Source organism: Perognathus longimembris, chromosome 14 (assembly GCF_023159225.1).
Source record: "Perognathus longimembris pacificus isolate PPM17 chromosome 14, ASM2315922v1, whole genome shotgun sequence".
Taxonomy (NCBI): Eukaryota; Metazoa; Chordata; class Mammalia; order Rodentia; family Heteromyidae; genus Perognathus; species Perognathus longimembris.
In genome coordinates, this window is record NC_063174.1 from 21744612 (window position 1) to 21759395 (window position 14784).

Sequence of the window (14784 nt, forward strand, 5' to 3'; positions counted from 1 at the left end):
ACCCGTTGTTTACTGGTAGCCCAAATTTTCTATGACTCTTTTTGCTCTTGAACTATGCCCTCTACTCAGGCAAACATTCAATGGTCAGATTACCCAATGATTCCATCTTTGTTTCTGAGTTTTTATTTACTTATTTTTTGCCACTTATTCTGTCTCATTTGTCTGATTCCAGCTGAGCTCTTATCCATTTTTTTTCTAATCAGTTCTTGTTTTTTTTTTTTTTTTGCCAGTCCTGGGGTTTAGACTCAGGGCCTGAGCACTGTCCCTGGCTTCTTCTTGCTCAAGGCTAGCACTCTGCCACTTGAGCCACAGCGCCACTTCTGGCCATTTTCTATATATGTGGTGCTGGGGAATCGAACCCAGGGCCTCATGTATACGAGGCAAGCACTCTTGCCACTAGGCCATATCCCCAGCCCCCTAAGCAGTTCTTTATAAAACCTAACAAACAACCCAACCAACCAACCAAAAAACAGCCCCTAACTTGCCATGAAAACATTCTCAATAAATTAGAGAACACTTTCCACCTGATTCTCACTATATTAAACAGGCAATTCCCCCTTCATATCCATCTCTATGATCACGTGCTACAAGTGTTCAGTCAGCTGTCTCCAGGTCATCTAAGCTGCATCTTATGAACTTAAATTACAAAAGTCTTAGAGGGAATACATTGATCTCAACATCTGGAGTTATTATCTGTAGTCATTGCTTAAGTTGGTCCCCTTGGGGAGCTCCAGTCACTAGGCAGTGGTACTGTCTGGGACTACCTGTAATAGATTGTAAGAATCTGAAGTCAGTCACCAAGTCCCTTAATATCTCCCATTTTCTGGGCTAAATAGAGTCTATTTCAATTATTTTCCTTCATTTAACTAGTCATGTCATTCTGGACACACTGAGACATGAACCAAAACCAATATGACAGTATTGAGAATGGCATTGCCACTTCTTGGTTTAGCCAAATCATACCTACATTCATATGGAACATAAGCACAACTACCCCAGTATATATTTTGTGTTATAGTCAAGGAATGTAAGAAGAAGGTATAGCCCTCTTCTTCATCAAGGAATGTAAGAAGGAGGTATAGCCCTCTTATTCATCTTCTCTTTATTAGTTTTATATATATTTGTGTGTGTGTGTGCATGTGCATGTGTGCCTTGGTACGAGGGCTTGAACTTAGGCCTCATGCTCTTGCTGGGCATTTTTTGCTCATGTCTGGTATTCTACTATATGAGCCATACTTCCACTTTCAGGTTTTTGCTGGCTAGTTGAAAACAAAAGTAGCTAAGATTTGTCTGTTTAGGCTGGCTCCAAAGCTTGATCCTCAGATCTCAGCTTCATGAGCAGCTAAGATTATAGGCATAAGCCACTAATACCTAGCGTCCCTTTAAAATTTTTTATTTTGTAGTGCTAAGCATAGGATTCAAAGCTTCTCTACCACTATGGGGACACCTAGCCTTCATCCCTCTCCTAATTCAGAGAAAGCTTTTCAGTCATTTATACTCTATTAGTCAGGAGAAAGAGGAATGAGATTCATTTTTCTAGTATACATGATAGAAACCCATATTCTAGTTCACAGCTAATATCCATGATGGTGACAATGATGAAGACAAAAGGCTCTTTAAAAGATGGCTATTATCTCGTTGTATTTCATTACACAAGTGAATCCTGCCTGGCAGAGCCTTGCTGAGCTAAAGCAGTGTAGTGTAAAAGAGCAATGAAGTGACCATATTAAGCAGTGGCTAAATATGGAGACTCCATTCATGTTGATGACTCTAGGATATGGACTGTGTTCATAAAGAGAATGTGTTAAAACATGTTTTCCATGTACTCTGTCAAAGTGTCATTTTCTTCTTGTTCTTTCGAGGACTTCATTCTCTTAGTTTGTGGCAAAGGCCTCTGCTTGAAAGAAGCACTCAAGAATTATCACAGCAGGCTGTAAGTAGTGGCTTATGCCTTTAACATCAGCTACTCAAGAAGTAGAAGTTGGGAAGATTGTGGTTTGAGGACAGTCCCAGCAAAAAGCTAATAATACCATATCAAAAAACAAACCAGGCATGGTGCTTTACAAGTATGATCCAAGCTCCTTGGTGACCAGCAGATTCAAGGTCTGAGGCTAGCCCTGGGCATAAACATGAAATGACCTGAAAAATCAAAGTAAAAAAGGAGCCGATGTCATGGCTCATGTGGTAGAGTGCCTGCCTAGTAAGTAAGTATGGGGCCCTGAAAAAAGCGTTACCAAGGAAAGACCCACTGGAGAACCATATGACTCTATTGACTTTTGGGTTCAAGGAGAAAAATGGGATATCTTGATGGTATACTCTGGCTCACTGTATATTTCTTTCATTTGTTCATTAGCTGTTACTTCTTGAATACATCTGTCTGATAAATATTGTATGAGAATTGAGCAGTTGGGCTACATGAATAATTTGGGGAAAATCGGTCTCATTTATTATTCTTTTATTTTTAGTCATAGGTTTTGGGGTTTTTTTGGTGTTTTTTTTTTTTTTTTTTTTCTGCCAGTCCTAGGGCTTGGACTCAGGGCCTAAGCACTGTCTCTGGCTTCTTTTTGCTCAAGGCTAGCACTCTATCACTTGAGCCACAGCGCCACTTCTGGCTTTTTCTGTGTATGTGGTGCTGAGGAATTGAACCCAGGGCTTCATGCATGCTAGGCAAGCACTCTACCACGAAGCCACATTCCCAGCCCCTGGTCATAGGATTGGAGCTCAGGGTCTGGGCACTGTCCTTGAGCTCTTTATGCTCAAGGTCAGCACTCTACCACTTTAAGTCATAGCACCACTTTCAGTTTTCTGGTGGTTAATTGGAGGTTATGAGTCTCACAGGCTTTCTTGCCCCAGGGTCAGCTTCGAACCTACATCCTCTCAGTCTCAGCTCCTGAGTAGCTAGGATTACAGGTGTGAGACACCAGTGCCCAGCTGGTGGCATTTATTATGGATTAGTTTTAATTCTTCTTGGGGTGTCATATCAACCCACATGTACAGAGTGCTAAAGATTTTTATCCCGCAACATGATAATTATTATCATCTTTGAGGTATCACATTGGGAAATGGAAGAGGAAAAGCAAATGGATGGAAGTTTCTTATGACAATGTACATGAATCCAGTCCAGCTTCCTCTGACCCTTGATGGAAGCCCTGGGTGTCTTTCCTGTCTGACAGTAAACAGCTTCATAACTGAGCAGCCAAAGGGCCCTCATCCAACAATGGACTGCATTTTAGAGCAGAGCAAAGCAAAATATGTCACTGAGAACTGTACAGCAGTTTTAAAGATGAGTTTCAGTTCTATATAAACCAGCTATAATATAATTGTCTTTTGTTGGGGAGATTTTTAAAAAGACAAAGAAATGAATGAAGAGGGAGTCTCAGTATTCTTAAATGATCTAATAAGAAGCCAAAGTCACAATTATGTTCAACTGGTACATAATTTATAACAAAAAGTGGTATTTTAAGCTTACTTAAGTGTGGCATTAATTGTAGTGGAGAAGTAAGAAACAAATCTGTTTTGAAAAACCTCATCTTAAAAAGAATGAAACAGCACTTCCTTCCCTAGGACAGCTACATACTTCATCACCAGGCCTCTGCTCCAATTCAGAAGGCTGTGGCATTATTTATAAGCAACTATAATCAAAAGAACTGACATTTCCTCATGTTTTAATTAGACACACAAGCTTCCAAAGGATTAAATTGCTCCTCCGAATGTCAAATGTTAAGCATAAGCCCTGGAACCAAAAACCAGTTTTGGATCCAATTCAGTCTTATGGAGAAATTTAAAATTTTCCTGGGATATCTTACATGCTGTAAAAATTAAAAGAAGAAGCCTGGCACCAGTGGCTCATGCCTGTAATCCGAGTTACTCAAGAGGATGAGATCTGAGGATCAAAGTTCAAAGCCAGCCCCAGCACAAAGTCCCTGTGAGACTCTATCTCCAAAAACCTCTCAAAAACCGGAAGTGGCACAGTGGCTCAAGTGGTAAAGCACTAACCTTGAGCACAAAGAGGCTCAGGGACAGTGCCCAGGTCCTGAGTTCAAGCCCCACAATGGACAAATAAATAAATAAATAAAAATAAAAGAAGAAAGTATTTGTCTCATGAGCTGTGAAATTGATCAGGATTTCTCTTATTTTGTGTATTGTAAGAGTTACTCAAACATGGTCAGTTATGGTTTACTGACCTTGAGAATTTTGTCCTAAATGCATGGTTTTCTAGCTAATAAAACTTTTTTTGGAGTGGCCCAGGAAAAACAAACTATAGGCATGAAGAAAATGTCTTCAATGGCCCATATACTTTCCTTATATAATCCTTTATCTACTATTTTCTATTAATGTTCAAATTTTCTGCATCCTAGGCAGAACTTTTAGACTTACTAAGGCCCTTAGAAGAGGCAGAAGGTATCTAATACACTGTCTCTCTGATTATCATTAATTTCTCCTCCTCCTCTTCCTCCCTGTTGAGACCTAGAAAGCCAGAAAGCTTCTGTGAATAAATAGTTCTGTGGCTTAAACCCAAGCAGGTCTCCAAGTCCAGACTGGAAGGACTGCAAAGTTAGAGCTCTGATCTTCCCTTTCTTTGGCAGACAGTAACCACCCTGGCAGGCCAAGGGCATTCCTGACAGCGCTGGGGGGTGGGGGTGAGTGGGCAGGGGCGGGGGGAGGGGGGAGCCTCTCTGGGAGAGCTGATGGCTGAGGGTGGAGCAGGAGAGGGGGAGGAAGTACAAAGCCCTGGAGATGCACTGGAGCTGCAGAGGGGCTTGCATAGTATGCTGGCTATGACACGGCTCTTCATTGTCTTCTTAAAGCAAGGATGTGATTCTTTTTGACAAGTCTTAACACGACCCTATGAAAGCATCAGAGTCTGACTTCTGGCCTTCTAGATGCTCACATAAGGTGGCTCAGTAGTGTGGCTTGGATTTGACAGGATACTTTTAGACACAGAGCAGGTGGGCATAGGCCCATTTTCCCTCTCTTTGCTTAAATACAAATGGCCATCGCCCAAGTGCACTGAGCTGGGTGCTGGCGGCTGAAAGAACTGGATTGGAAATGCTACATGCTCTCTCAGAAGCTCAGCTTCCCCACACAAGGAGTATGGAATAACTTCATAGGGTATGGCCTATAGAAAAATGGCCCACCCAAAATGTCCACATGTAAATCCCCTTTGCGTTTCGTACCTCTATAGGGTAAAGGTAGAGGACTTTACAGATTTGCCCAAGTCAAGGCTTTTGAGACAAGGAGAGTGTCCTGGCTAAGCAGGGGCACTAAAATAATCAGAGGGGTCCTTACATAAGAAAGGCTGAGGGTGTGGTCAGGAGGATAGTGTTGGATCTTCTGCTAGAGGAAACAGCCAGGAGCCAAGAAAGCTGGTGGTTTTAGTAGCTGCAAAAGGGAAGACAAACATGCCCCAAAGGGGCTACAGTCCTGCTGATACCTCACTTTTAGCCCAGTAGGATTTTGACCTCTGGAACTTGAAGGTAGTCAATTGTTTTAAGGCACAAAGTTTGTGGTAATTTGTTACAGCAGAAATAGAAGACTAGTAAGACCTACTGTGAAGCTGGAATAACGCAGCTGCGGCTCAGGAGGGATTTACACATTTGCATCGTATACAGAAATGTCTGCCATCTATGTTGCTGTCTTAGGAAGGTCAGAATTTTTTCTTTAGGACCTTCTAGTAAAAAAAGGAATGAACAGACTTTATATGATTGCTCCACTGTATTTCAACATTCTAGAAATATTTGCTGTCCTTCATACTGCTGTCCTTCTTAACTGAATCTTTTGATGGAAAATGAAGGACATTCTCAGTGACTTGACACAAAGTGAAGCAGGGCTTATTTAACGTTTTAGTTTTTGGAGTTTAGTTTTAGTTTTCTTGTAATTCCACAAAGCCTTCTGAGATATATTCAATACCCGCAGCTGAGGGGTTCAGAGAACATACTGGTTTAAATGCATTTGATGTGAATCTTCCTAAAATGTGCTCTTTCTCTCTTGTGCTCTCTCTCCTTCCTGTCTCTCAGCATACTTGCAATAGTATGCTTTCCTCTGTGTGTGTGTGTGTGTGTGTGTGTGTGTGTGTGTGTCCTGTCTTAAAGTTATCTTCCTTGTTCAATCTACCAACAGTGTCTTCTTTTTTTTTTTTGGCCAGTCCTGGAGCTTGGACTCAGGGCCTGAGCACTGTCCCTGGCTTCTTTTTGCTCAAGGCTAGCACTCTGCCACTTGACCCATAGCACCACTTCTGGCCGTTTTCTATATATGTGGTGCTGGGGAATTGAACCCAGGGCTTCATGTATACGAGGCAAGCACTCTTGCCACTAGGCCATATTCCCAGCCCCACAACAGTGTCTTTTTGAGTTCTGCATTCTGCCACTAGAGCCTTTGAGCTCTGTTTGTTTTAAGGTATTTCTTTTTTTTTTCCCCTGCCAGTCTTGGGGCTTTGAACTCAGGGCCTGGGCACTGTCCCTGACCTTCTTTTACTCAAGGCTAGCACTCTACCACCTGAGCCGCAGTGCTACTTCTGGCCTTTTCTGTTTATGTGGTACTGAAGGATTGAACTCAGGGCTTCATGCATGCTAGGCAAGCACTCTACTACTAAGCCACATTCCCAGTCCTTAAGATACTTCTTAGATAGAGATTTGCATGTTTGTCTAGACCAGCCTGGACTGCTATCCTACCTATGACTTCCTCTGTGGCTGGCACCGTGAGCACACATCACCTCACCCAGCTTACTGATTGAAATGGGTCTTGATAACTTTTTGTTGTGCTGCTCTTGAACTATAATCTTCTTCATTGCTACCTATTTTGATTGATTGTAGCAAGTGGGTCACTGAGCTCAGTGGACCAGTAGTTCATAAACTAAAAATAAATGAGCATGGACTTTGTCCCTACCTTCCCAACAGGTAAATAATTGTTCTTACTTCATGTTTTCAAGATGGCCATCTAGATTGTCAGGTGTTTTTCTTATTTCTAGAGAGGTGAGTGCCATAATTTTTCAGTGATATGAGCAATAAAGTTTGGGAAAGGAGGAGCACTAAGGCCTCAAATTCTAAAGTAAATGTTGTGCTTATGCCTGTGGCCTGGGCCCAGCTTAATTGCCCAACCTAAGTGAAGCAATCAATCAAAACTTTGCACTGTTTTCTTTTAGTATCAGTATCAGATTTCTGAAGTTTTTGCCTTGTCTGTTTGGATGTCTCTCTTCCCTGCTTCCTCTGGGAAGTCTTCCTTCCACACTAGACATCAATTTCTTGTGTAATTTGTTGCAAATCACTTCAGGTAGCTATTAGAATGTTCTATGAAAATATAAAAAAATTATTCTAGAAACATTTTTATTTTTACAAGAGTCTGCCTGTTGACCAAAATTAAACCCTTAGCTGGGCACTGATGGCTCATGTCTATAATCCTAGCTACTCAAGAGAATGAAATCTAAAGATCATGGCTCAAAGCCAGCCAGGGCAAGAATATCTGTGAGCCTTTTATCTCCAATTAGCCACCAAAAATCCTGAAGTGGAGCTGTGGCTCAAGTGGTAAGAGGACTAGCCTTGAGCAAAAAAAGGCTCAGGGACAGTGCCCAGACTCTGAGTTTAACCGCAAGGACTGGCATACACACACACACACACGTGCGCACACACACACACACACGTGCGCGCGCACACACACACACACACACACACACATACACTTAAGTCCTTAATAGAATTAAGGTGGTATACCACAACGGTTCACACATTCGTGGTGGACAATCTATCTGGTAAACATTTTGGAATCCAGGACTTCAGAATCTGTGCAAAGAAAAGAATCTTTTTACACAGAAGAGCATGTGCTGTGTAGTGGTTGAAGCCCTCCAGCGTCTGCCTTCCCTGCCTGGTGGAGGATACTCCACCTCTTCTGGGAAGCAAGTGTGGGAAGCAACCCTTTGGCTTTGAGGGCTGAGAAGAGTGGCATCTCAGGAACCTTTTGTTTTACCCAGTAAATTGAGCCTTTGGAATATTACCTTTGCTCTAGTTCCTGTCTCTTGAGAGATAAAAAAAAAAAAGCACCTTCTGTTTAGATAGGCAGAAATGTGCTAGGGAAAAATAAACAGGAAATCTTCTACCCTGTTCTCAGCCTTGTGTCATTATCTTTGGTGGGAGTAAAGTCTGTCAGGCAGAATGAGCTTCAGCACACTGTGTTAAGAAGGCCGTGTTACATAATGTTGGCAGCTGATGCTTGTACAGATAGATGCTTTCCAAGCCTGGGAAATGGCTGTAATGACTACTCCATGAATTACTTTAACACTATGTCCAACCAAGTTTGTGGGTCTTATTTTAAAATGTTGTTAAAATCCTTAATGACTTCACAGTTATATTTCTCTTCAATGTAGGATCATTTGGTTGAGATCTAGGACCAGCTTTATCTGCATAGCTGTCTTAACTACCATCCCAGGAACATGTTTACAGGGAACTAACAAAACTTGAACTCATATAATAAGGTAGTTACCTTTCCTTTTCTCTTAGCGTAACACATTCTTTAAAATTTCCATTGAATTAAATTGCTTTCGATTGTTTTCCTGATTAATCAATTTCCTATGCACTGTGCCTTCCTTTCATTTTTTTGTTCACATGCTCATCAGGGTTTGCAGGTACATACATAATTATGTGCTTATTTGTTTTAGGTCTGTCTATCTTTCTTACCTGTAAGCTCCACAGAGCAGAGGGGCAACTGTTCAACACTCTCTGCCTATAGATTAGCACAGTGAGCAACAGCAAGCACTGCTCAATAAACAGACAGGTCATTGTGCTTTTGAAGGAAAAGGGATTCCAATTCATTATAATGTGGCCATTCAGTCTCTCCTGTGTAATGTTACTGTTAAACCTCAGACTAAATGCATGGAATTAAGTTAGACTTGACGTTTATGATATAGACATTATGACCTAGAAAGGAACTGCTTCTTGCTAAGAAGAATGCAAAAGATTCTTTTACAGTACAAAGTCAAAATGAAACCTCCCCCAATGCTGACAAAGAAAAAACATCTTCAAGGTGAGCTTTCCAAGAACTGTAAGAAATAACACAAATAAAGTATCACTGCAACGAACTTATCAGAAATCTATGATAGGATTTTTCTCATCAAATTGAAAAAAACAAATAGTTATAATTATTTAATACTATAGACTTTCTCTATTGTAACAGCTGGATCAAATCTTTTGTCAAAATAAATATTCACTATATCTTTTCTTGCTTTCTAGTTCTTAGAATGAGGGAGAAACAAATAGAACAAACCAAATTAAGGAGAAAGTATGTGTGCGAACTTTATTTCATCATGAGAAAATCACTTCTGTGAGGTAACAGAGAATACTGATGTCTACATGATGATAGAGTTTGCTTTGTATTCCGATACATACCTTATATTTGTACACAACATATAAAATCCATGGAGGAATTGAACGTCTACAGTACAGTTTCTTTGTTGATAGAGAACTTGTTCCATTAGTTTCATTTAGAAAGTGACCCCCCAATTCTGTGGCTATGATACCAAGGATTGCAGTTTCAAATCCTGTAATTTGTTAAGTTAGACACCATAATCTTATGAACATGGAAAGAAACTTAAGAAATTACAACTTCCTGTAGGATGAAAGGAGAGACAGAAGCACTCAGAATGCTATGCTAATAACTTATTGTAGTGAAAGAGTTACGATTCCTCTAATATATTCATGAGTAGAGATGATTTTCCTATAGTTCTGATGACATATATTAGCAACATTGTTTCAAGGTATCTCTGCTGGCATGCACTGAACTTTTCAATCTGACCACCTTGTGCACAAGTGGGAAATGAGGCCATGCCCGTCAGGGACTTCTGCATTGCTTCTAAGGAGAAAAACAAAAAAACAAAACAAAACAAAACAAAACAAAAAACAACCTTGGGACAGTTTTTGCCTTTTAGCATGGTGCTTTGGGGAAAGAAGCAACTGCTCTCAAACAGATAAGTCACCATGGAGAGAAGTTGCTAAAGTGATAATTCTGGGATAAATTCTAGCTACCACACTACTGCAGTCTAAATGAGAATACATCAGGTGGGCATTTTTCCCTTCAACAAATACTTCTCTTTGAACAGTATCCCTTGGACTTACAACTCCCCCAAAGCACTGTTCTTCACAGGTTGGGGCCTGCCCCTTGCTGTGGACTTCAAAGTTGTGCTTGTTTTTAACCATGTGGTCCACTTTAAGGGTGATTGACACATGCCGAGATTTGTGGAAAGTGGGAAAACTCATCACAATTCTAGCTAACATCTTGAAAAAAAAAAAAAACCCAAATCAACATACTTAGTTGTGCAGAAGTAAGTTCTGGAGAATAGTAATGGGGTAGGAGGTGACTTTTATGATTAAAATGACACCTCAGGGTCTCAAAATACTTTGGAAACAGTCACAAACACCTCTAGACAGGTTTAATATCATTAATAGCATGTATTGTCATTGCTCTTAAGATGAAAATGTTAACCACCTCAGAGGTTATACTTGCCCATGAAATTCAGGCCTCTCCCCTGAGAGGGATTATTTGTCTTTGATGACCAAAATATTTACAGTATAGCCAAGGAGCAAACCTCCTCTAGAGATTAACCTTGTACAGTGGCTTCAGGCAGACTAACCACTACTAAGAGGGATTGGCAAAGATGTAAATGGCGAGGTATTGTGGAGTTGCTTGTCTCTTCCTGTTTGATGCCCACAGGAAGTCTCAGTCCTGGTGCCGAAGGCCTGGGCTTTGGGTAGGAAATGGAATCAGTCCACGCTGGTTAAGCCAAGAGTGGCCAGCAAGGCCCTCTCTGAATGGCTCTAGCACCCCACACCCTCTGGAAACACATTCAGTCATACAAACCCACAGTTGGAAAGAACCTAGGTCCCCCACTCCCCAGAAACAAGCAAGCACTACAAAGAAATTGAGAATCATCTGGGCAAAACTGGCAAGTGATGTGCATTGGTGGAGAATGGGAGCCTGCTCTAGAGCCTAGATACATCCGTCTTATAATCAGGGCCTCATTCAGGCTTTCAGTCTCAGCTTCTTCACCTGGAGCTTATTTAGTGTTATCAAGGGAAGCCGACGGCCCAAGCCATTGGAACTGTCGATGTGGAATCTTTGGTTTGCTCACATCCACATCTCATGAGCTCTCTAAAGGCAGGAGAGGAACAGCGGCTCGGTGGCCGAGTGCAGAGCAAGTCATGGTAACGCTTGAGGAATGTGGGCAGTGGTGGGGTTACCTCCGAGCTGCCAGCCACGTTAGATGCCACGCAGTTCTCGCTCTGAGGGATACTGCTGAAGGGCCTTACCCTCAGACGTCTGCAGGACCAGGGTCTTGCTGTATGGGCTGACTCCTGTTTTGTTGAAAGCCTTGACTCGAGCATTGTATGTGCTGTTGAAGTGAAGACCATCCACCGTACACATTGTCTCTTTTCCAACATATACTTCCTGGGGGTGGGGTGGGTCAACAAACAACAGGATGCCATTTAATATGAACACTTGTGAGGACTGAGGAAGGCACGGATGCTAAGTGGTTAGGAGCTGGAGCTTTGTATCATTGGCCTGATCTGGATTTGAGTCTTGTGAAATATTGTCTTATGAAAGCCTCAGTTTACCCAACCAGTAAAACAGACAGGAATGCCCACCTTGTGAGGTTGGTGTAAGGAGTATATAGGGTATAGGTACAGATTGATTGGCCTAAGTGCCTTTCATTTTACAAGGGCTGGGCAGTTTAATGAATAGTAATTGACAGTCAGGGATTATAAAATTAAATTAGAGATGGGACTGGTGGTGTATGCCAGTAATCCCAGCATTTGCACAGGATTTTAGAGTTAGAGGCTAGAAAAATTTTGCCTCAGAAAAAAAAAGAAAGAAAAGAAAAACAACAACAAAATGTTCTCAAAATGGGGCTGGGAATATGGCCTACTGGTAGAGTGCTTGCCTCATATACACGAAGCCCTGGTTCCAGTTCCTTAGCCCCACATATATAGAAAAAGCCAGAAGTGACGCTGTGGCTCAAGTGGTAGAGTGCTAGCCTTGAACAAAAAGAAGCCAGGGACAGTGCTCAGGCCGAGTTCAGGCCCCAGGACTGGCAAAAAAAAAAAAAAAAAGCTCTCAAAATAATTTGGATATTTATGGCTAGGGTTGTGCTTATTCTTATTAATTTGGTATTTATATAGTACGTTCCACCTGCTGAGATTTTCATCCACCAGTGTGATTTGTCAAACCATGTTTGAAACATGAGCATGAGGGAAGTCTCTATGCTGTATTTACATCTGGTGGCTTCAGGAACAGTCACAGACTCAAAAGCCATAGGGGTAGGTTTTCATCACAGCACAGAGAGGAGGAGGAAGCCTGACATTTCAAAGGCTTAAAAATAAATCCTAGCACAATGCATCTTTAGCATAGGTTAGGCTTTTGCTTCTCGTTTTGGCTGTATGCTTTGCAAAATTATGCTGACGTAATAAGTGACAATAATTTACATTCAAATCACAGCCTTAAAATGAAACTCTCTGACAGGCTACTAAGAAGACTGGGCTCTTTGACTGCCCACCAATTTATTACTACTGCTACAGTAACAAAAATCTGAAATGTTATGTCTCTTGTTCAGGGTTTCTTAAATTTTATGTGCATATTAGTCACCTGTGAATCTCATTAAAATGCAGTTTTGATCCAGTAGGTCTTTGGGATAGGCTCTGAAAGTGCATTTTTAGTAAGTCATAAGGGGAAGTGGAAGCAGAGACTGCATTTTAGTAATAAGGCAAGATGTAACCTGAAGACTCTTCCCGGGGCTTTATACTCTCACGAAAGGTCACATCTCCTTATAGAAGCTTGGAAGTAAGAGGCAGTGACTGGATATGGGAACCATGACTTGATTGAAAAGGATCAAGGAATTCAATGACCTCCTTAATGTTATTGGGGCTTAAAAAATAATGAGAAAAAAAAGAAGGAAGGAGGAGACAGGTGGTCCACAGATAACTAACATCTAAGAAAGAACACCGGAATATAGGAAAGACAAAGCTAAGTTGTCAAAGAACAGTATGGGTTTATTTTAAAGCAAGTTTCAGAGTACAGAAATGGAAAATTCTATACAGGTGGAAATCTGGGCCTGAGTCTCTGAGGAGAAATGTGTATGAAAGAAATGGACTTGCGAGGAGTCTGCATCTGGGTTGGTGAGGAGGCAGGACATCATGAATAGACAGGGTATCATAGAGAGAGAGAGAGAGGTGGGAAGGGAGAAGGAGAAGAAAAACACAGTACCAAAGATATAAATTGAAATGAAACCTAAGACCCTCAATTTGGAAAAGTAGAAAATTTGATTTTTCCCTGCCATCAGTCAATGCATATGTAAAAAAAAGAGGCTTCCCTATTAAACTCTCTTGAGGAGAGTTGAAGATGCCATAGTTCCTGCTTCAAAGTGTTTAAACCTAGTGCTTGACTGGCTTTGATCTTGTAAGCTAGTGGCCCAGGTTTGACCACGGATAGCCAGAAGAAATCCTCACCCTCAGGGCCTAGAGTGTGGAGGGACAGCATGGATCCCTCTTCATCAGTGCAGAGACTGACCTCAGAACTCAGCAAGGCTAATGCCTTTGGAGCTCCAAGGCAAAGACTCCCCCAGAGAAGAAAACTTGGACAAGATTGAGATGGAGCGGGTACAAATGAAAATGAGGCTTTGTGCGCAAGGAACAGATGCAGACATATGCAGATAGGTGCTCACACACAGATCATCCACCTGCAGGAAGCATGGCCATGTCTCACCAAAAGATTATCTGTCTTACTTTCAGAAGGGATAGGCTTTCCTTGTGGAAGTGATGATTTGCTAACACTAGCTCTGTTGGGTGAGAGGCCCAAAAAATAACAGAACTTTGCAATGAAAGTTTCTTAAACAGAGGGGCTGCAACAGGAGAACATGCCAAGTAAGAGGACTACAACACAAAACAATGGTTTATGATATTACTAGCAAGAAATAAAAATGGTAATAATAATAATAGCTACTACACAGGCTTGTCATGTACTAGGTAGCATGCTATAAGTTTTATATAGATTACTTAATGGACTTTTAGCAACCAGATGTGACACACAGGTTATGAATCTTCTTCATTCTGCAAATGAGGATCTGAGGCTCAACCAGGTGAGAATGGGCCAGGCCACACAGCTAAACTATTTCTTTGGGGGTTTAGGATGTCGCAGAGACTCCTTCATTATCTTTAATGAAATAAGAAGGCAGGCCTCAGTTTCAGGACAGGCAGTCTTGCCAAGGTGGCCCGGGAAAGAAGCATAAACAAGGCCTGAGACTTCATGGCAGATTAACAAGTAGTAGATAGTTTACTTACCCGGAACTGACCACCACTGCCGTCATCCAGCTCTAGAATGTATCCGTCAGCTGGCACTGTGGACAGAGGGGGCTGTTTCCAGGACAGTGTGGCGCTGTTGTTGTGGGTGCAGCACTCCTCCAGCTGTAGGATGGGGGTTGCTGGAACTGGAGAGGAAGCTAAACAGAAATTACAGTTACTCTGACTCCTTCCAGGCGGCAAATATTTCAGTATTTTGCAAAGATAAACACCCCTGATAAATAATGGTTAGAAAGAGCCAGTCTCAGGGTGGGCCCTGTGGGGAGTAGAATGAGTCTCCCCTGAGATTCCAGGGGGAGGGAGGGTTCCTGAAGAACTGTGAAGCCTTGTCCCAAGCTCACAGTGCCACTCCCCACCTTAACTGTGGTGGCTAGAAGAACAGGAATATCCACAGAACTCCGATTTTATACCTTCCTCCATGCACGTGGAAGACGTCACCCCTCAAGGAGAG

At 41.8% G+C, this 14784-nt stretch overlaps 1 protein-coding gene across 5 annotated transcripts in view; it reads right to left on the reverse strand.

Moving 5' to 3' along the window:
* The window catches only part of Trim9 (tripartite motif containing 9), a 109546-nt gene that overhangs the window by 12657 nt on the left and 82105 nt on the right, over positions 1–14784 (reverse strand). For 2 of the 5 annotated variants that reach the window (XM_048362140.1, XM_048362141.1), the window contains exons 6-7: positions 14316–14473; positions 11292–11430 (exon numbers count right to left, since the gene is read on the reverse strand). In XM_048362140.1, the coding sequence (XP_048218097.1) occupies positions 11292–11430; positions 14316–14473 (297 nt within the window). Of the gene's footprint in view, positions 1–9290; positions 10727–11249; positions 11431–14315; positions 14474–14784 lie in introns of those variants that run through there. The other 3 variants (XM_048362143.1, XM_048362142.1, XM_048362144.1) reach the window with 2 other exon arrangements.